Source organism: Sinohyriopsis cumingii, chromosome 7 (assembly GCF_028554795.1).
Source record: "Sinohyriopsis cumingii isolate HCF-2022 chromosome 7, ASM2855479v2, whole genome shotgun sequence".
Classification (NCBI taxonomy): Eukaryota; Metazoa; Mollusca; class Bivalvia; order Unionida; family Unionidae; genus Sinohyriopsis; species Sinohyriopsis cumingii.
In genome coordinates, this window is record NC_142967.1 from 18569867 (window position 1) to 18592208 (window position 22342).

General features: G+C 35.9%; 1 protein-coding gene across 1 annotated transcript; it reads left to right on the forward strand.

The window, feature by feature from the left end:
- The first annotated feature begins 115 nt into the window (after positions 1-115).
- LOC149794809 (3'-5' exoribonuclease 1-like) lies at positions 116-13791 on the forward strand. The gene is made up of 6 exons (XM_089964457.1): positions 116-485; positions 4539-4708; positions 5464-5674; positions 7955-8038; positions 9238-9347; positions 12933-13791. Exons 1-6 carry the CDS (start codon positions 414-416, stop codon positions 13456-13458), a joined length of 1173 nt encoding a protein of 390 aa, XP_089820583.1. The 5' UTR covers positions 116-413; the 3' UTR covers positions 13459-13791.
- The last annotated feature ends 8551 nt before the right edge of the window (positions 13792-22342 follow it).

Below are 22342 nucleotides of genomic sequence, written 5' to 3' on the forward strand. Positions count from 1 at the left end.
AACTTAAATTGTTCATATTTATTTCTGTAATTTAATTCTCTTTTCATTTAATTCAGTTTTGTTTAATGTTTTTATTTTATTTTTAAAAAATGCTTTTATAATGATATAAGTGATGCTACACTGCGCCAAACCGTCTAACTGTTAAACGTTAAAGCAAAGTTATTTATGAGTATTAGTATTATATTATACAGTAGGCCTATCGCAAAGTGGTCCTTGCAAGCGCAATAAGCTTGCGTTCTGAACTGTTTAATTATTCTAAAATTTAAACAAGAATAAGATCAACATTTATGCCCCGTTAATTTCCTTATTAATAGGGTCGAGTGTGGATTTGGTAGATAGCTTCCACTTTTAAATATTGGGTTGTAAGCTGGCCCTGTTTCTCGTTTATATGTAATTATACTGAAAGTATATAGATGGAGCCACATAATGTAAATAATTACGTGTTAAAAGAGTGTCAGAGTGTGGAACAAGTAAGACAAACAAAGGTAAGGCTAACGTTTTATCGGGTTGAAGAATGTCGTACCGCCGGGTCCATCGAAACGTCCCTAACCCTCGAATCACCTCAAACTTTCACCTTACATATATAAAGAGGGAAAATGCTATTTATTTATATAATTTATTGAAATTACGGTTAACCAGCAATGGAAAAATTGCTTGGACCATATTGTAATTATCGTCTCGATCAGCAATACAGTCTTCGTTCTTTTGTCGTGTTTTTGCCATTGTATCCAGCCGGTCATTTTTGAGACGACAGTAGCCCGGGGTTTCAGTCTACCTTGTAAATCTATATTTAATTTGCATTGTTGGTTTGGGGGTGGGGGGGCTTTTAAAAATTTTTATTACATGCTGTGGGTAATGATACATGGAATCTAATAGCTGACCTTGTCCAAAATCAGTGACAGTTTTGGTAAACAACTTTTCTTCCCACTCAGAGTGATGATCAGTATCTAAAGCTGAATCAAGGTCATTGTATTTTGTATAGCTAGAGTACAATTGTCTGGAGCAACCCTAGTGCTTGACACTTGCAACATAAATATCAGCGTTGAGGTCTTACATGTAGGACTGGGGGCCAAGTGGTCTAAAGTGCTCACCTTTCCGGATCACTGCCATCTCACCTCTGTCTGCGCGGGTTCAGTTCCAAGGCTTGGCTTGTGTGGGTACGTGGGAAAGCCTGCAAGTAGCTTCTCATGGGTCGGTGGTTCTTCCCTGGGTTTTCCAGGGTTCTTTCTCCACCAGTTATACTGGCCACCATGTATAGCTTATTTTGTGCTGAAAAATGGCATTAAACCCTAGAACAACACAACAGCATGTAGGACTAGAACAACCCCAACCTCACTGAGAAGACCAAACTACATGTCTGCCAGGCTTGCATGCTCAGCACACTCCTCTACAGCAGTGAAACATGGACCACCTATGCGAGACACAAGAGGAAACTCAACAGCTTCCACCTGAGATTCCTGTGGCGCATTCTGCGCATCCAAAGTACCCAACACAGGTTCTGGAATGCGCCAACATGAACAGCATGTTCTCCATTCTTAGTGAGAGGTGCCTTCATTGGCTCAGCCATGTCAAGAGAATGGACCAAGGCTGCATTCCCAAGAACCTGTTATACAGGGAGTTAGCAGAAGATGCACAACCTACTGGATGACCATGTCTGTGCTACAAAGAGGTTTGTAAGAAGGACATGAAGATAGCCAACATCAATGTCAACGACCAGGAGAGCTGTGGTAACGACCATTCCACCTGGCACCTAGCTGTCAGACAGGGCGTTCAAAAAGCTGAGGAAGACAGGAACATAAAACAAGCTGAAAAGAGAGCTAGAAAGAAGGAGAAACAACAACTTACTCTGGAGCTACACCATTGTCTCCCATAGACGGATGGATGCCAAGAGAGTACATGATAATTATCACATGTTTTATTTTAATATTGGTGATGTACTTTTTAATTATAACTAAGATCCTTCTAGAACAATGTACTTTTGAACCTTATCTGGGGTATCTTTTTACATCTTAGTTTAAAACAAAAATCTTGTTTATTTGAAGACTAATCATTTGTGCCTTAAGATCTAACAGAATCAGTTTGTATTTATTGTGTCCAGTAGTTCATTTCGACTAGAATCTGATTCTTCAAATTATGCAAGTGTTTTTTCACTGGAAATACAGAATGCTCAAAAAAGAGACAGATTCTTGGAAACAGATATTCACAGGGATTGATAGTGAATTCAGTCACTGTGTTTCAACAAAAGACTGTTGGTACAACACCACAATACAGGGCACCACAGTCACATGAACACTTTCAGCACTGAATTTAATTTGGATTTCCTCCAAGTTTTATTCAGAACTTTTATTATTTGGACTTGTGTTCATAATTCTAGGATTATTTGGTAATTTAATTTGCAGTACCTTAAGTTCTCTTTTTTTCCATTTCACTTTGTATTCATGGGAAATAAATTATTTGTTGACTTTGGCAAAGCTTGTTGCTTTTCACTCTTTTCTGTTACTTATTTTAAGAGTGTGGACTCATAGCTTCAACTAGAAATCTTTGGTGGTGTTGTTAATGACAAATTATACATTCAAGAAATACCATTCCAGTGGACTAGTGGTTAAAGAGTCTGCCTCGGATGCAGGAGGTCGTGGGTTAAATCACTGGCTGAGTCATACCAAAGACTTGTAAAAATGGTACTAACAGCTGCCTCACTTGGTGCTCAGCATTAAGAGGTTAGTGTTAGGACTGGGACTGGCATTGCTTAGGCATGCTCTTTTGTCACCCTCAACATGCCAAGCTATTTCCACCCTAAATGGAACACTTGGTCTTTGGCCCACAACCTCCTGCATCCATGGCAGACACTCTAACCACTAGGCCACTGAAGCAGTCAACTAATTCTGAAAGGGTACCAGTATGGTTTTCTGATGATTCGGCAGTTTTGATTAATATATGTGGTAAAGAATCCCAATCTGAGATTGTTCTATATATAAAAAAATAGTTAACTACCAGTTCATCTTTAAGAAAGACTGCTCCAGTGACCTAGTGGTTAGAGCATCCACCTTGGATGCGGGAGGTCGTGGGTTTGATCCCCGGCCGAGTCATACCAAAGACTTACAAAAATGGTACTTACAGCTGCCTCACTTGGCACTCAGCATTTAATGTTATTTTGCACAGATTTTAACATGCGAAGAAACTCATTTTATATCACGCATGAAAACACCTCTGAAAATTAGTGTGACGCCATTTCCACGATCAAGGTCGTATGTTATATATTGCAGAATAGTCCATAAGTATTGAAATTCTAAGTGTTTTATAAGACTTTTGTGCAATCATTTGGTATTCACAAATCTATAAAGTTATTAAAATTAAGAGTCTTTTTTAATTTGTTTCTGTGTATTGTTGCGAATCTGATCAGCAAAGGGAGAGTTTAATAGAATAGGACACATAATCTCAACACTGTCAAAGATCTTTCTAACATCAAATTTACAGTTTGTTCAGGATTACTTTGGAACTACCCTCCATAAAGGTATTTACCATGGCAGATGAATTAATAGCATTCATTCTTTTAAACAATGTTTGATTTCTAAAACTATTTTGAATGGCATTAATAATATTTATTAATGTTGCATTATTAGTATTGCACCCCACGCACTTAGAGACTATGTAAACAAATAATAACAAAGACCCTTCTGCTCCAGTGGCCTAAGTGGTTAGAACATATGACTCAGATGTGGCAGACGGTAGGTTCAAACCCTGGCCAAGTCAAACCAAAGACTTACAAGAAATGGTACATGCAGCTGCCTTGCTTGGTGCTTAGCATTAAGAGGATTGTGCTAGAACTGGTCAGCCTGGTGTCAGGATAATGTGACTGGGTGGAATAGGATGCTACATGTCTGCAACATGATGCCCCAGTGCTAGACATCACTATAAGCTGCCACATTGCAGACATCATAGTGATATGACTAAAAATTTTAAAGCTTGGTTACAAATCCAAAACACATACACACACGTGCATAAAGGACTATGTCTACAAATCATCAACCACAATTCCACACGAATCTTTACAATGTACTGCATTGTAAACAGTGATACAGATGAGCATATCCAATGGAGTCATGTTGCTATTAAATGCAAACAAAAACAAACACCAGAAATTCAACCAGATTTCTTTATTTGTAAAGTAAACATTGAAATATGATCTTGAAAGTGTTCTTTTCTTGGCAAGCAAGACTATAATGTGATCTGCATATAATTTACCTGTATACCTGAAACCAGTATTGAACTTCATGGACACATCAATACATCATCATGACAACAAAGATAATAATTTTCCAGACAAAAAATATTCAGGAAATTTACAATTTTCAGTAGTGCATGTCAGATAATGCAGTGTAAATCAGCAGGTTTTTTAAACAACTTGCAGTCCCTTTTTAATTGGGTTGTATTGCAGAATCTTGTCTATAACCAAGTTTAAAGCCTTGTTTTTATGGAAGCAACATGTTATTCTGAATCTTTAATTGTTTCATTTAATTGGTTTAATTAATTTCTTTCAGAGTGATGAAAGCACTGATGTAAGGAGCAGATCTGTGAAGCCCAAAGTGTTTAAAGATGGGGATTACAGTGACCCAGTATATAAAAAACTATCACGTATCAATGGAGAAATCAACCGTATGAAAAAAGATGAAATTCAACACAAACTGGCAGAACTAAAACTTGACACAAGGTTCCTATTCTGTTTGGTACTTTATAGGTTAACATTAGCAGTCACAAAAATTGAGAATGACTACTGTTTTAGTTTTCATAAAAAAATGTCTTTTGGCATTTGGAAAATCATATGAATTATTTATTTAATCACCCAGATTTCAAATAAAACATATAATTAGTCATTGATAGCTTTGATTCTTCTATAGTAATCAAACATATATTTCAGTAAAATGATTACAGTGATAAATTACTGTCCAAAACTCTTGGACTTGGATTGTGGTGTAAGAGTCTAACTGCATTCATCATGAGCCAGTGATTTCTGATGGGTTTTAGAGCGACAGAATTAATATTTTGGTATTTTTAATATGGGAAGATGAGTTAATAAAGATTTGAGAACAGTTTTTATATGGGAATGGCATTTATGAATAGACCTTGTAGTATCTGTAATAAATATGTATAAAGAAATAAAAATTAAACTTGCAGCTTTTATCTTCATTATCAGCACTGCCACAGTGATTGTCTATGATGATGATGGCACTACATGGTGTGCATTAGAACTACATGTAATATCAAAGACATTACAACATTGAATACAAAATACCACAAACAAATTAATTGAGTGAATGTAGTAACCTCCATAACTATGAAAGTTAGTATCCCACAAAATGTAACGAATTAGGAAGACATTCACTTCATCATTTTCAGTATAATTTTACCAAGAAAATGCCAACCATATTAACATATGCTTCATAAGAAGAGTCTCTTTATTTACAGGGGAGTAAAGGATATTTTGAAAAAGAGACTGAAGAATTATTACAAGAGGAAAAAACTGGCAAATGCTAAAGTCCAACCAGATAAAAGAACAAAGTACGACTACCTGGCTTTCATTGATTTTGAAGCGACTTGTGAAGAGAACAACATCAATTACCAACATGAAATCATTGAATTTCCCATAGTTTTATTGGATGTCCAGCAAAATAAAATAGTAAGTGAAAGAAATATAGTGAATGTCATCAAAATTGACAACACTTGAGGCATATCTCTTTGGACTCTTTAGATTGACCTGCAAAAGATGGAGAAACGTGATTTGTTCTTCAAATACATCACCCAATTATGACATGTTAGGAACATAGGAATATGTCTGCTACTTAGCAAAATACAGCTCTCTCAAGCTTAAAATATTTTTTGCCATGTCTTTTTGGCTTGTTTCTAGAACAGAAGTACTTAAATGTTGTCTGTTTGCCATGGTAACATCAGGTGCTTGATGTAACTAATTTCTCCATCCTACAATATTTACAAATACCAGTGATGTTTTAAAATAGAAAAACAAGCATTAGAAGCCAGAAATAGAAGTGGTCAGTTTAACAAGGTAAATTTTAACCCTGATAAAATCCACTTAGGCAGTATCAGCATGGAAATCAGAACAATGATGACAGATCTGTAACAGTGATGACAAATCTGTAACAATGATGACAGATTTGTAACAATGATGACAAATCTATAACACTGGTGACAAATCTGTGACAGTGATGACAAATCTGTAACAATGATGAAAAATCTAACATTGATGACAAAATCTATAACAATAATGACAAATCTGTAACAGTGATGACAAATCTGTAACAACAATGAAAAATCTCTAACACTGATGAAAAATCTCTAACACTGATGACAAATCTGTAACAGTGATGACAAATCTGTAACTGGTGAAAAATCTGTAACAGTGATGACAAATCTGTAACAGTGATGACAACAAATCTGTAACAGTGATGACAAATCTCTAACATTGATGACAAATCTGTAACAGTGATGACAAATCTGTAACAATGATGACAAGTCTGCTGAACTTTGACAAATCTGAAACAATAATGACATCTGAACAGTAATGACAAATCCACAACAGTGATGATAAATCCACCACAGTGATGACAGATCTGAAAAAAGATGAAAAACCATTCATATGCTTGGCTTTTTTCAGCAAGGCTGACAAATACTTTTGGGAAACAAAAAAATTCCATGAGCATGCATGTGCAAGAGAGAATGAGATCCATTTTTTGTTTGGTCTGCCTTGGTGGAAGCAGTCATTTTGGCATCTATGCAAATGTCCATATTTGCATCCACAAGTCAGTACATTCTTCCATACACTAGATACATTTCATTGTTAAAGCTTTTCATGTGGTCATCTTTTCAAGTATAGTTGACTACAGAGTAAGGTTTATATGGTCATTTGTTTCAAGTAATAACTGATGGAGAGGTTATTTTCATAATAATGCACATATATGATAGCAGTACAAACTATACTCATGATGTCTTAAAAAGGGTCTGACAATTCAACAAAGACATGATTATATGTACATAAAATTAATAACTGTCAGTCATATGCCTAACGTGCTGATTATAAGGAATGTTAAGTTTCAAATTATTGTTTGTTTAAACAGCATAAGTTTTGTTATTGTGTATAGTGTACACATTAAGAAATTTGTTAAATTTTGCAGCTTTATTTCTTACAAATATCCTGGAGATATTTTCTGTAAGACTTGTAAATGCACCCAAATGAATAGTTAGCTTTTCTATAAATCTGACTTGGGCTGCTTATTGTATTTGTACAGCTTTATTATTTGTACCATCTATAGTTGCTTATAAGTTAATTCTAACAGCAAATTGCAGAGACCCAATGTGCCAGCAGTTCTGGGTCTTTGCAGTTTGTTAGTAGTAATTAGTAGAACAAGCAACATAGACCCTGATCTGCTGGTGCATGATGTAATGGCATATAAGGGTTGGTGTTGTTTGCATTTGGATTCAGCTTATTGTTGTTGTTGTTGTTGTAGGGTTTAACGCCATTTTTCAGCACACGATAGGCTATACATGGCGGCCAGTATTATTGGTGGAGGAAGAACCCGGGAAGAACCACCGACCCTCGAGAAGCTACTGGCAAGCTTTCTCACATACCCACATTGGCCGAATCCGAGACTCGAACCTACGCAGACAGAGGTGAGATGGCAGTGATTCGTAATGGAGAGCGCTTTAGACCACTCTGCCACTCGGGGCCCTGGATTCAGCTCATAAGAACATAATATCAGCTTACTTTGAATTCAGTCTTATCCAAGATTACATTGTTGTTGTGGACATTGCAAATCATGAATGTAATACATAAGAAAAAATTATCTTCCTGTGAGGTCACCCTTCTGCCATCACTAGTAATTCCACATTGTTAACTACTGACAAAACTTTATTTTTTTACTGTTGATTTTACTGTTCATTCCAGGTGGACCGGTTTCATGAATATGTTCATCCAACTAGGAACCCAAGGCTAAGCCACTTTTGTACAACGCTTACTGGAATAAAACAGGTGAATGTAGTTGAATTGTTTCTGGTTTCAGTTAATTTTTGTAACCATGTTTGAAATTTACCTGCACAAGTTTACCTGAAATGAGTTTGCATAATATGTCTTTGTGATTATGAGATGATGTCAGTTTTTGCATACACAAGGATGGTTTCATTGGTTGATTGAGACTTCTGCTTTGAGCATTTTTTGACAAAGTTACCAAAAGAATTTAGAAATTAATGAAAACTGCTGAAGCAATTTTTTCTTTTCCATCTTACTTTCTGCAATCATTCAGGTCAAAATAAATTGAAAGCGTAAAATGTCATTCAACAAAATTTTGTCAAACAAATGTTCACTTGGCAAGCGTCTATTGAACCAGCTAGCATAAAACTCAAAGGAGATCAATAATGGATTTTACCAGGTCCTCGTTTGGCAGAGACTGCATGGTGATTGCATTGATCCATGCCAGAATCTTGTTGAATGAGACTAATTTTTCCCAGTGATTTAAGTCAGTTTCTTTTGTACTGTGGGAGAAAAGGATGTTGTTGTTGTTGTTGTAGGGTTTAACGCCATTTTTCAGCACTAGATAGGCTATACATGGCGGCCAGTATAACTGGTGGAGGAAGAACCCTGGAAAACCCAGGGAAGAACGACCGACCCACGAGAAGCTACTGGCAGGCTTTCCCACGTACCCACGCTAGCCAAGCCTTGGACTCGAACCCACGCAGACAGAGGTGAGATGGCAGTGATCCGGAACGGTGAGCGCTTTAGACAACTCGGCCACTCGGGGCCTCAGAAAAGGATGTAAGTACATCCTATTGAAATACAGAGATGGCTTGAATATATGCAGGAACATACGGCCATTGTCATCCATGAATGACTGATGAAAACCTGACAGAATGCATAGCAAAAACTCATGCATGTTTTATGATCTTATGCAAACAGTTTTCAGAATGGGTTTTTTGCTCTTTTGAGCTTTATGCTAGTTAGTTCAATAGAAGCTTGCCCATTGACTGAAATTCCTAACTGAGAATCTTCTGATACATGTATCTTTTTTATATTTTATAAACCTAATTAACTTGCCAAGTTTTTGTTAATCTGGTAAAAATTATAGTTTTGCCAAGAGAGTTAGGAAGTTTGACATTTTTTGGTGAATTACAGTTTAAACCCCAGATTAGGATACTAAGTAAGAAAAACTCTCCTGTTTGTTGCAATCTTTACAGGAAACAGTAGATAAGGCTGATCCATTTCCTGTTGTTTTGGATAAGGTCACAAAGTGGATGAAGAAGTACAAACTGGGAGAGGGCAGTAAGTTTGCTGTAGTCACAGATGGGTAAGTGTTGATAACAACAGTAATCTTGAAGCAGTTTTTTGTATCTGGACCTTGTGTAATACACAATAGACATGGGATCTTCATACAGTTTAGTTTTTGGGGGGAATCTGGAACTTGTGTAATACATAATACACAGGAGTCGTCACACACTTTTTGGGGGAGTCTGGATCTGGTGTAATACACAAGAGACAGGGGTCTTCACACATTTTTGGAGGGGGAATCTGGACATTGTGTAGTACATAATAGAAATGAGTCGTCACACACTTTTTGGGGAAGTCTGGACCTGGTGTAATACACAATAGACAGGGATCTTCACAATTGTTTTGTTTTTTGGAATATGTACCTTGTGTAGTACACAATAGACAATGGTCTACACACATTTTAGTTTTTGGGGAATCTGAATCTGATGTAATGCACATTAGACAGCAGTCTTCACACATTTGTAGAATTCCTAATCGTTGTATACTTTGTATGGAGTATATTGATTCTTTTCCGTTATCTGATAGCTACCTGCCATAGGAACTGCTATACGTGAAGAAAATTGATGTCCTTAACCATTATTTAGAAGTGTTCCAATCTGGAATTTGTTATAGAGGGGAACAGAAGAGGGGCACTTTTTGTAACCAATTGGATTTTCTTGTATTTAGAGGACTTGATGTCATTAACAAAATTTAGAATTTAATCTCTTTTTAAGCAGAAACAGAAAAACACATTTATGAATTTATCCTACATAAACAGAAGAATAGAATTCAGAAAATATAAACAGAAAATAACACATTTTAAGAAGGTTCTTTTGTGATTTGGAAAGAGGCAGAAGAGAGGACTTTTGGAGGATGGTAGGGGACTAGAAGGCTCAAAGGGCAGTGCACAGAAGGCAGAGTGGAAGGACCCTCTCTATTTATCTATCTGGGTCAAAGTTCATTGTAAATTTTGTTGGACCATCCATGTTGTTGTTGTTGTTGTAGGCTTTAATGCCATTTTTCAGCACAATATAGGCTATACATGGTGACCAGTATAAATGGTGGAGGAAGAACCCTGGAAAATCCCGGAAAGAACCACTGACCCACGAGAAGGACCATCCATGTAATACATATATAGTAAATTATAATAAAACACAGTATACATTTTCATCATGCTGTATGGAAGATACTAAAGAACTTAACAGCCTTCACATTATGTAGTTCATGCTAAATTATTGTCTCATATTTTAGCAGCTGAGCCACCTTTTTTTTAAAATGAGTTATTTTTAACAGATTGTTTTTGTGGTTCCACAGTGTTGAACCTCAATTTCAGTTTCAGCCTGGTACTAGAAAATATAATGAGAAGGATGAGTTAGTGATTGTGTTCATGTGTAAGTGTTTGTGATGTTGTGTTCATGTGTAAGTGTTTGTGATGTTGTGTTCATGTGTAAGTGTTTGTGATGTGACTTCTTGTAACAATTTTCACAAGCAAAATCATAATTTTTCTGTTATTTTGTAATTTTTTTTTTGCTCTACAGGTCATAAACCAAAAGAGCTTGTGGGATGGTTTTTCATTGTTTACCCATTCATTGGCACAAGTTTGGTATTGCTCCTTCTCCTAAACTACCTAGAGTATAGCCATGAAACTCCTCAACTACCTAGAGTATAGCTGTGAAACTCCTAAACTACCTAGAGTATTGCCATGAAACTCCTAAACTACCAAGAGTATAGCCATGAAACTCCTAAACTACCTAGAGTATAGCCATGAAACTCCTAAACTACCTAGAGTATAGCTGTGAAACTCCTAAACTACCTAGAGTATAGCCATGAAACTCCTCAACTACCTAGAGTATAGCCATGAAACTCCTCAACTACCTAGAGTATAGCCATGAAAGTCCTAAACTACCTAGAGTATAGCCATGAAACTCCTAAACTACCTAGAGTATAGCCGTGAAACTCCTAAACTACCTAGAGTATAGCCATGAAACTCCTAAACTACCTAGAGTATAGCCATGAAACTCCTAAATTACCTAGAGTATAGCCATGAAACTCCTAAACTACCTAGAGTATAGCCATGAAACTCCTAAACTACCTAGAGTATAGCCATGAAACTCCTAAACTACCTAGAGTATAGCCATGAAACTCCTAAATTACCTAGAGTATAGCCATGAAACTCCTAAACTACCTAGAGTATAGCCATGAAACTCCTCAACTACCTAGAGTATAGCCATGAAACTCCTAAACTACCTAGAATATAGCTATGAAACTCCTAAACTACCTAGAGTATAGCCATGAAACTCCTAAACTACCTAGAGTATAGCTATGAAACTCCTAAACTACCTAGAGTATTGCCATGAAACTCCTAAACTACCAAGAGTATAGCCATGAAACTCCTAAACTACCTAGAGTATAGCCATGAAACTCCTAAATTACCTAGAATATGAAACTCCTAAACTACCTAGAGTATAGCTATGAAACTCCTAAACTACCTAGAGTATAGTCATGAAACTCCTAAACTACCTAGAGTATAGCCATGAAACTTTGCATGCATGTTCATCTAATGGTCTAGTTGGTCTTAAATGAAAATGGTGCCACTTGGATATTCAGTATGTCTGCTCCTGAATGACTGCCACTGCTGCCATCTTGAGAATCTTTTTATTGTTACTCCTGGAAGGATGATATATCATCATGGTTTTTTTTTAACTGAAAGATTTCTTCTTACATTTATTTGTTCCTAAATAAAATATGGTGCCATTTGGATGTTAAATATGGCTTCCAGGATGGCCATCTTAAAAATCTTATCGTTTCTTTTTCTGAATGATGACAGCATGGGGTTTTCACAGAATGACATTTTATGCTGTCCAGTTGGTTTTAAATGATAATGGTGCTGATCAGATCTCCCATGTGGCTGTCACAATGGAAAATCTTATTATATCTAGTATTCTTAGATGGCTGGTCACATTGACACAGTGCTTTCACCAGACAACTCTTTGTGATGTCCAGTTGATCCTAAATGGAAATGGTGTGAATCGTTTGTCCACTGTGGCAGCCGTCTTGAAAATCTTCATAATGTTGCTCTTCCAAAACAGAAAGTCATATCAGCATGGCATTTTCACCAAAAGATTACAAATGATGTCTTGTTGGTCTTAAGTTTAATTGGCCTTATGTCCAGTATGGTCGTCATGGTCATCTTGAAAATCTTATTATCACTACTGTTAAATTGAAGTTCATTTTTTGATATGAGATTTTTATCAGAATAGTTCTTATGGTGTCAGGTTGGTTCTAAATCAAAATGATGCCAGCAATGAGTTCAATATCGCTGTCTTGAAAATTTTATTGTCACTACTTCCCCTTAATGAATGGTCATATTGACATAGGGTTTTCACCAAAAGACTTCTTTTGATGTCTACTTGGTCCTAAAGATAATGGTGTCTTACATCCAATATGTCCACCACACCAGCAGGTTTAAAAATTCTTTAATTGCTGAAGAATATCAGAGATGGTTTCAACATTCAGTAGTTAAAAGAAAGAAATGGTTGCATTTTTAAGTTCCTTGAAATTCTTTTCACCCAGTAGAGCATCATTCCCTTGAAGGGACTCTTGTTATTTCTTGTGCTTTTTTCAGACCATGGGACATGCAGCGCTTTCTATTCCCCCAGTGTCAACTCAGTGGAGTGATATTTCCAAAATGGGCCAAGCGTTGGATTAATCTAAGAAAGATTTACAGTAATTTCTATGAATGTAGACGCTATGGTATATCTGGAATGTTAGAAAATTTGGGTATGTCCTTCAAAGGTAATCTCCACTGTGGTTTGGATGATGCCACAAACATCGCTATGATAGCTCAGCACATGTTAGAGGATGGGTGTGTATTTCAATATAATGAATTTCTAATTATCAAATCACAGCCTGTTGGCAGTGAACCACAGACGGAAGTGGAAAATAAGAAACCAGAAGATACAGGTACAGATTCAGATGAAGGCCAAGAATTCGGTGGTGGAGATATCAGTCATGATTCCAAGGGACCAGAATTAGGGACTCTTGATGCAGAACTTGCATCATCTATGAACATGTTGCAGCTTAATCCCCTGGATTCATCAGGGGAGACTGTCAATGACCTTTTGGAATATTACAAGTTGCAGTCGAGTTAATATTCCTGTGTTGCTCAGGAAAATGGCCATTTACACCCTGCCTATACATATGCTTAAATACTGAATTACATTTAACTGCAACAGTAATTGGGACGTCCAGATACTGTAAAAAAAATAAAGCTTTATATTTAGAACCTTTTCATAAACACTGTGCTTTACTAAGGATGTAATACCAAGATGGAACAAGTTTACGTGGCTGTTTTAACTTGGATAAATGCTCTGTTTGATGTTTTATCAATTTTATTTTATTTTAACATTTCTCATTGTTAACAGTGATTTATTTTATGTGTAATTTTGTAATACTCTATATTTGAATAAATTGGCCATACTTCATTATGTCTTAAAAATTTATAGTCTATGTTCATTTTCTTGGGCAGTCTTTTTCCAGTTAATGATGATTACATAGAAAAGTGTGGAATAAAGTGTCCTCACACTATTTACCCATAATCATTAGGCTGAATGCATATTTCAAAAGTCATAAAATTTGCATGATGTAAGTTTAAATCCTGGATTCTTTGGAAACAAATACACATAGAAAAGGAATATGTTTGTGGGCAAATAGTAACTTGCCTTGTAATTAGAACAGTTGAGCTTACACCAAATAGTAGCTCACCTTGTAATAAAAACATTTGAGCTTACAGTATTGTCCTTCCAGTGTTGTACTTTCATTTCTTATTTGCAACTTTTTAAAAGTATTTTTCTAGATCTGAAAGAATGCACCCTGGCATGAAATTTGTTTAAATAATGCTGGTCCACCTTCACATTAAAGTAAAAAGCAAAATTTAAAGACACAATTTGAAGAACTTTAAATATGTATCTTGAAATTTGTATTTTTTAAAATTAAAAACAATAATATCATGATGATCTGCCTTCAGATACCACTCCATTATGAAAAAAACCCAACAACCATTAAATGACTTATTCATCTTGACAGAATCTGACCAAATTGTACAATGCACATAAAGTATTCTGGCATTAAGTGCTTGTAATCTATAGAAATGATGCCAACAACTCACCATCAAATATGGCAGCTGTTGCCTGGAATGGAAAATCCTTTAAATGACTTTCTTTCAGAAACTACTCAATCACTTCTGCATGAAGGCCTGCTAATTTTATACAAATTATGCTAATCTGTGGCCATTACCAAAAACAAATTAAACTGCTTCTTAAACAACAGTTAATAGACCTTGATGAACTTTAACCGAAAGCATCCTAGCTTGAATACATTTCAGATTTATACAAATCGTCTTATTCCATCATCAGTATAGCTGCTGTTAGTAACAGCAGAAAATATGTGTACAACTTTTTCTATAAAAAAAGACTGCTGAACAGAATTTGACACATGTTGACACAAAGCATCCAGGCATAGAGGTATTTCAGTATGAGACAAATTATTTCGTGTAATTTGAGCAGGAATGAAGATACAGATGCTACCAAAACCTTGAGTTCATTATTTTCATAACGTATTCAATCAAATGCATTGGAAGAGGTTTCAACAGAAAGCATCCTGGTAACCCAGATTTCTAGTTACAGGAAAGCAAGGGAAGTAACCTGTGATAAGGGCTGTTGGAATCACAGGCTTGGGTGTAAGTTTTTTCCTTTTCAGAAAAGTTTGAAGATAAATTAAAAAAACTCGTTTCAGATTATAAGATGCATTAATATCAATAAAACAAATTTTTGCAAAAATAACAAACATTAGAGTATATAATAAATAATAAATATTTTAAAATACTATAGTAATTTGACAAGTAGCATTCTAAGTTAATAACAGTTTGATAATATAACCATATTTACAAGCCAAGTTTGTAAAATGCCAATGAATTATTACAATCTTGTGATGTTTTACTGAAGAAAATATAGCTCAGAATTTACTAATGAGGCAGTCTAGTCAGGAACACTAGATGGATCTCTGATACTAGTAAGTGCATATAGGTCACTGAATTTCGTTTTAAATGTAAATATGTGAAAGTATATATTGCTTTATTAAGAACATATTTCTTGAAAAACCGTGTCCATGTATATTTTATTTCCATAAACATATTGCTGTGAGCTTTAGCACATTGGTAATTCTTGAGGATTTTTAAGGGAACTGATTTGTTATTGGAATTTGATGCTAGTACTGATATATCAAATTGCATAAAACAAACAATTTAAATGTTTTCGCATGTATTTTTAAGGTATTTCATAAATTCTTTGCCATTATTCATAAGTTATTTGAACTGTATATTTAGTATTTTTAGCTGTTAATAAATAAATAAAATTAACCTTGATATTTGTGTCATGAAAGAATTCTAGATTTAATAACTAAGTACAAAGAAACCCATGACAGTATAAAATATCCTGAGACATTCAATTTGATAATTGACAATTGTTGTTCAGATGATGCAACTCCTACTATTTGCATATTTCAGATTTCAAATTTTGCAAAAATTCCAGTATTTTCTAACTCTTTTTTGGCTGTGACCATAAAAAGTTTTTTTTCTTAGCCTCATGACCCCATTTCCACATTTTGATAGGTTTTGCTAACACCCACCAAAAAATCCTGGCAATCCTTTTGAACATCCTTGCGACTCTTATTGGGTTGTGACCTGGGAGTTGGGGCTAAGGACATATCCAGGAATTAATGCTGATGCACATGATTCATCGTTGTTGTGCCTAGAAAATGATCCTCTTAAACAATTATCTAGAAAAGCCCATCACAACTTTAAGCTCCATCCTTGGCTTTTCCTCAAAACAGTTATGTTACGTGTGAATTTGCATTCACAAGCTTACATATTTCAACTGACTAGATGAGCCATATGTGGCTCATTTGGAAATCTTTTATTAGTAGGACACAATCATTGAGCTTCATTTTAGAAAGCCTACTTGGTTGATTTATGTTACATAATACATTGCTACAGATTTTCAGTGGTCTGGTACACTTTTCATGGATTTTAAAATTTTCTTTCTCTGGTCAGTTATTGTGATTTTTTAAAACTTATTTAATAGGCAACAGAAGTCACAACTATGTTGTTAAACTACAGTCTCTCTCAGAGTTTATGGCTCTATGATACACCTATATAAAAAGTGTCATGTTAATGGTGTTACAATGTAATGATCAAATCATCTCAGACTGCTCAGTAACCATCCATTTTGAAATTGCATGCTATCTTAAGGTAACAAGATTGTTCATACAATCTTGAAAAGTCCTTGAGATTAAGGAGTTGTTTGAAAAGTCATTGAATTTTTTTTAATAAAAGTTTTGTCCATGAAAATTTTATGTAAATTAAGCAAAATGCTCATAGACTTTAGCCAAAACCTCATTGAACTTATCTGAGGGTATAGAGAAAGTTTAAACTGAGTAAAATAAATCACTTTTTATGTTCAGACTTTGTGTTATTAATATATTTTCCAAAAATTATATATAAAAATAAAATGGAATAAAAATTAGATGGATCAAAAGACACTGATATTTACAATATTTAGTAGCAACATTACGTCTTTCTTCACATTTGTACAGAGATAAAGCAACATACATGCATCAGTGTATGGTGTAGGTTTAGTTTCTTAAGAAATTATTGCTGAAAACGTTTAGCCCTTGAAAACTCATTAAAGTGTCATATGAACCTTGAAGAAGATGCTTGTTAGACCACAGAGATTACTGTTATCCTCCATCTAAGTGAAAGTACAGAATGTGTTTTTCCCATGATGCACCATTCTGATGTGAAGCCACTAAATGATCACTTGTTCAGGAGGACGTTTCCACAATTGCTGGTATGGGAATGACGTCACCGTTGTGCTAATAACATCACTGATGAAGAAACTGGGAGACAGATGAGTATGTAGTGAAGATGTGTGCATTTGAATTGAGCACATTGGAGAAAATATTTGCATACCTCTATTCTACTTTCAATTACTGTGAATGAAATTTCCTTTACAGGTGTTAATTAGTGAAATAATGTGCTGCCTAAAGCAGACAGCTGATCAAAATGGCTGCTCCCATGTGGCAGCAAAATGAATTTGAACTAGTTCAAAGTACACTAATTTGAGTGGTTATTAATAACGGGGAAAATTAATTTTGCCAGAATAGACATTACTAACTTTTGAAAGTACAATGATTGAATTATAAAATACAAAAAAGAACAAAGAATAAGAACTTTTAAAAAGTTATCTACTAATTTTTGTATAATTTTATCTCTTGAGTCCAGGAGGTGGGAATAATCAAGCAGAACTAGCAGTTCTTTGAGAGATGCACATCTGAAGTAAAACCTATAACCCTTTAACTTGTATTACACCGACCAATAATGTACTAAAATAAAGGGAAGTATAAGTTATTTAAAATGATGTAAAACATATAAGGTCTTTTTGAAATATCTGTGATAACCAGTGAGGAAGACCTGGGAAATACGTTTTCTTTATAAATCATACAAACTTGTGCAATGTGCAAAACTTTAGAGTGGAACATAACAGAACAGCTGGGCAACACCAGTAGGTTTGTTATGTATCACAATTACCCTTGTACTGATTGGATTCATGCAAAAACATTTTTCATTTGTGATGTTCGTTTGTGTTTACTCATACACCTGACAATACATAGATAAGGAAAAGTCTAGCAATAGATAACAGCAGGTCAACAGTTATTAACTTTAATTTATTTTAAATAAATCACATTATTTACTTTTTATTACAATGAGAAGGGAAAAAATTCACAGCAATAGAACAAACATTTTGACAGACATCTGTTGTAACTCCTCCTTCGTTAAAGAACCTAAGGGGAATAAATCATGCTGGAATAAATGTATAAGATAATCCAGAAATAAACGTGAAAACCTACCTTCTGTTAACGTCTCAGATTGCACGTTTAGGTGACACATGACCACATTCTACTTTTAGACGTGGAAGCTACTATATATGTCTAAATCTGACCTTTTTGAATGCAGTTTTAGACCTTTTTACATTTAACACAATATTGGTTTTACTATGTTTTTGTTTTACTTTGCTTGAGACGAGTACACTATTCTGTTATTATAACAGCTTTGTCTTGCATCAGCATGCAAAAGACAGTTCAATACTGTCCGACACGTATTCTATTTTCGTTGTTCGTGACTGGTACACCATTCTGCAATTTACAGAAAAAATTTGGGTAGGTATGACAAACATTTTAGAAGAAGTATTTCATTACATTACTTTAGTAAGTTCCTTGCAACTGACTATGTCCAAATTACATCCCAAGTGCAATACTCGGGTAGCAGGGACAGCTGAACCTGTGTTTCGCTACATCTCGAATTACTTATACTTTTTGCACTTGGTGCACAGAACGAAGTGCAGTTTATAATGTTAGACATATTTAAGTGGCTATGTGTTTTATTCACTTTCTAACGACTGTGTTGTGGGAATCCTAATGATTTAAGCGTTAAAACATGTTTGCTTATGTTTGAATTGCTACAAGCATATGCGACTCATGTTAGAAGGGTTGCGGGTTAAATACCTGCCCAGGTCAAGCTGGACTAGACTGTCCCATTTCCCCAAAACTTACTTTTGATACAATTTAGAGAAAATTTCAATCTTGTTACTGGTACTAAAAATTATGTCCTAACATAGCCATTGGTGCGTTATAGTCTGGACACAACTAGAAATTTTACCACATTAAACAAAATTATTTTTGTTATCTGTCACTTCATGGTGCATTCGTACTGTTTTGGCCATTTTTAAAATAAAAATTCTGGTATATTTAATTCATAACTTATCAAAAGCTTGTATCTTTTTCGCATATAATATTGACCTCAGAAAAGGGGACACACCGCTATTAAGACAGGCTTCGTCCATTATAATCAAACTCTGCATACCCCACAACTAGCTTACACCAAGTTAGGTGTGATATCTGAAGCGGGATACAACGTACAGGACAAATGTAAGTTTAACGTCAGAAACTTAACCTCAAAATGGTTTGTTTCCTTCATCTAGTTTATTGCCAGTATCAATGAACGTTGACTTTCTATTACACGACAGAAAATGAAAAGCCGATGAGAACTGTATTTGTCTTCATCAAGTTACCAATAAAACCCGCTGACCTGTTGTTCAAACATTGACTTGTACACCATCGTAAATAATCAATAAATCAAACCCCAAACCGAATTTAAAGAAATACCCACCCTGCTCTTAAAAAACAACAAAAACGAACCCAAACAAAACGGCACATCTATTTTATAGCGTTGTCACTCAAAGAAAGTTGTAAATTATTGACGCAACAAAATTTCAAGACGGTTAAGGAATACGTACAGAGCAAGAATACACCGAGACAGTCGTTTTGTGCTGGACTGGGATGATAATGACTCGTGGATTACTAGTCAGACTAATAATTCACTCCCAAGGTCGAGCAGTATTACTCAGAAAAACCAGTTCACATTTTCCCATACAAATTTAGTAACCTATAAAGACCTCGACCTCGACCAGGCCAACTCTCATACATTCATGAAACTAAATGGTTTAGAGACCAGGAAGTACATGTATCACCCAAAAATAAAAACGTCGAAAATTATATTTGTTTTGCAAAGCAAATTTCGTTGCAGTGAGAGCTGAACTTAGTACCTTTTAAAAATTCCAACATTTAAACGGTCGGGAAAATAAGACGGACATTGAATCAAGCTGGAAAATGATAAACTCTTTTCTGACCGCTCATGTGGCCTAGTGGTTAGAGCATCCGCCACGGAATCGGGATGTTGTGGGTTCGAACCCCGGCCGAGTCGTACCCAAGACTTACAAAAATGGTACTAACAGCTACCTCGCTAGGCGCTCAGTATTAAGAGGTTAGTGTTAGTACTGGTCGGCCTGGTGTCAGGCTAATGTGACTAGGTGGGACATCATGCTACATGTCTGCGGCATGATGACCCAGTGCTAGACATACTATTAGACCAGCAAGTTGTTCTCCACCTTTTTTTTTTTTTTGTTTGACTGGCGGCGGTCAAACAAAAAAGAAAAGGTGGAGAACAACTTGCTGGTCTAGACATACTATAAACTGCCACAATGCAGTCATCGTAGCGATATGACTGAAATTTTTTTAAAGCTACGCTAAAAATCCTAGTCGCATACAAATAAACTGTTTTCTAACATCTACAGTTAAAAATAAATTTCCTTAAAAATAGTGGATCAGTAGTGAAGTGGGGCACCCTAGCGACAATGGGAATTAGCATTACAGACCCCCCTGGGTCACTCTAGCGACAATGGAAATTTAACATGGGGGAAAAATCATGGGTCACTCTAGCAACAAGGGAAATTAACATGGGAATCAATCGTGGGTCTGTTTAGCGACAAGGGAAATTAAGATGGGGAAAATTGTTGGGTCACTCTAGCGACAAGGGAAATTGAACATGGGGAATTGATCGTGGGACTGTTTAGGGACTAGGGAAAATGGAACAGGGTCGGGACCCTATTTTAAAAAAATAAAAAAAAATATAAAAGGGGTAGGCAATTGAAAGTCTATCTCTTTTCGAGAAATGTGGGTGGCCCTGAAAAGGGCCTTTGGGTTTATATATGCCCTTAACATAAAGGGCATCTGTGACTTCTTCTTGTCCTTAGGCTTCGTCTCACAGTAGGACCGTAAATCAGGACTCTTTTGAGGCATCCTTGCCTCTCCACGTAAATCCTACGTATCCATAGGTTGCTGGCAGTCCTATGGACAACTGTCCATTCGGATCGGACATACATCGGTATGTCCGTCCTGAACATCATTGTTGACACAAGGGTGGAATATTCAACGTCAGTCCACATGCTGAGGCGACGAGAACAGGTAAATCAATGCAGTGAACTGCGCTTATTTATAGGTAGAGGAAGGATTGAAACGGATTGAGTTCATTGACCAATCCAAACACGCGTTACAAAATTCAGTCAGCTCGCATCCAATCCGAAGAGAACAGTCTGTGACGTCACGTGGTCTATATAGATTCGCTAGCGCCTGTGCGCTGTCAATCCATGCGACAGTTATTCAACATGACGGAAACTCAGAAAACGATTAATTGGGGTGCACCAGCAGTGGAGACTACCCAAGGGAACCCGGACTTACTTTCAGAAGAGGTGAATTGGAATTTTGTGGATTTTCTTACCTCGCAAGAATTTGTTCCGGAACCTTCGTTATCTTCTTCATTACCGCAAGTGGAGAATTTTAGACAGAGACAGAAAGAAGAATTGGAGAAATTTATACAACGACAAAAGGAAGCGGAACAAGCTTTTCTTTTACAGCAAGAAGAAGAGGTAAGAAAAAAACAACAACAACAAGAAGCAGCAGTAAAGAAACAAGAGGGTGAAAATCAAACGGTCACGGTACTGTTAGACATTTTAGCAGAGTTAAGAAGTCTGAAACAAATGTATCAGACTTCTTTATCACGACCGCAGAGAATACGACCTTCCCGAGCTAAACACGCCAACCCTGTGACTAAGCCTACCGTACCACCCTTAGTGATTTCAACCAAATCATCATCATCAGAAGTAGGCCTCGGCCGTGGCAAAGGCTTAAGGCAGTTAAAGTTGATTGCTTAAACTCACCGCTACACCAATAAGCAAAGGCCCTTTTCAGGGCCACCCACTTCTCTCGAAAAGAGATAGACTTTCAATTGCCAATAACTAAAAAAAAAAAAAAAAAAAAAAAAAAAAAAAACATTTTACCCCTATAGTACATGTATATGAGTGCGTGAGTGTAGCTTCTTATTTAAAATCAAAACTCAAACACACTTACCTTTTATACCTAATTTATTCTTTTATCAATAGTTACAATCCAATTCACAATTCACAACAGAGCACTTTAAAAAGTACATTCACTTCTTCTGTCTCACTGTTTAGTCTCTCTGTTTTTTAAATTTCTTCACCGTCAGTCTTTTCCTCCTCACTTTCTTCCCTTCTTCTTTTCTTCTCC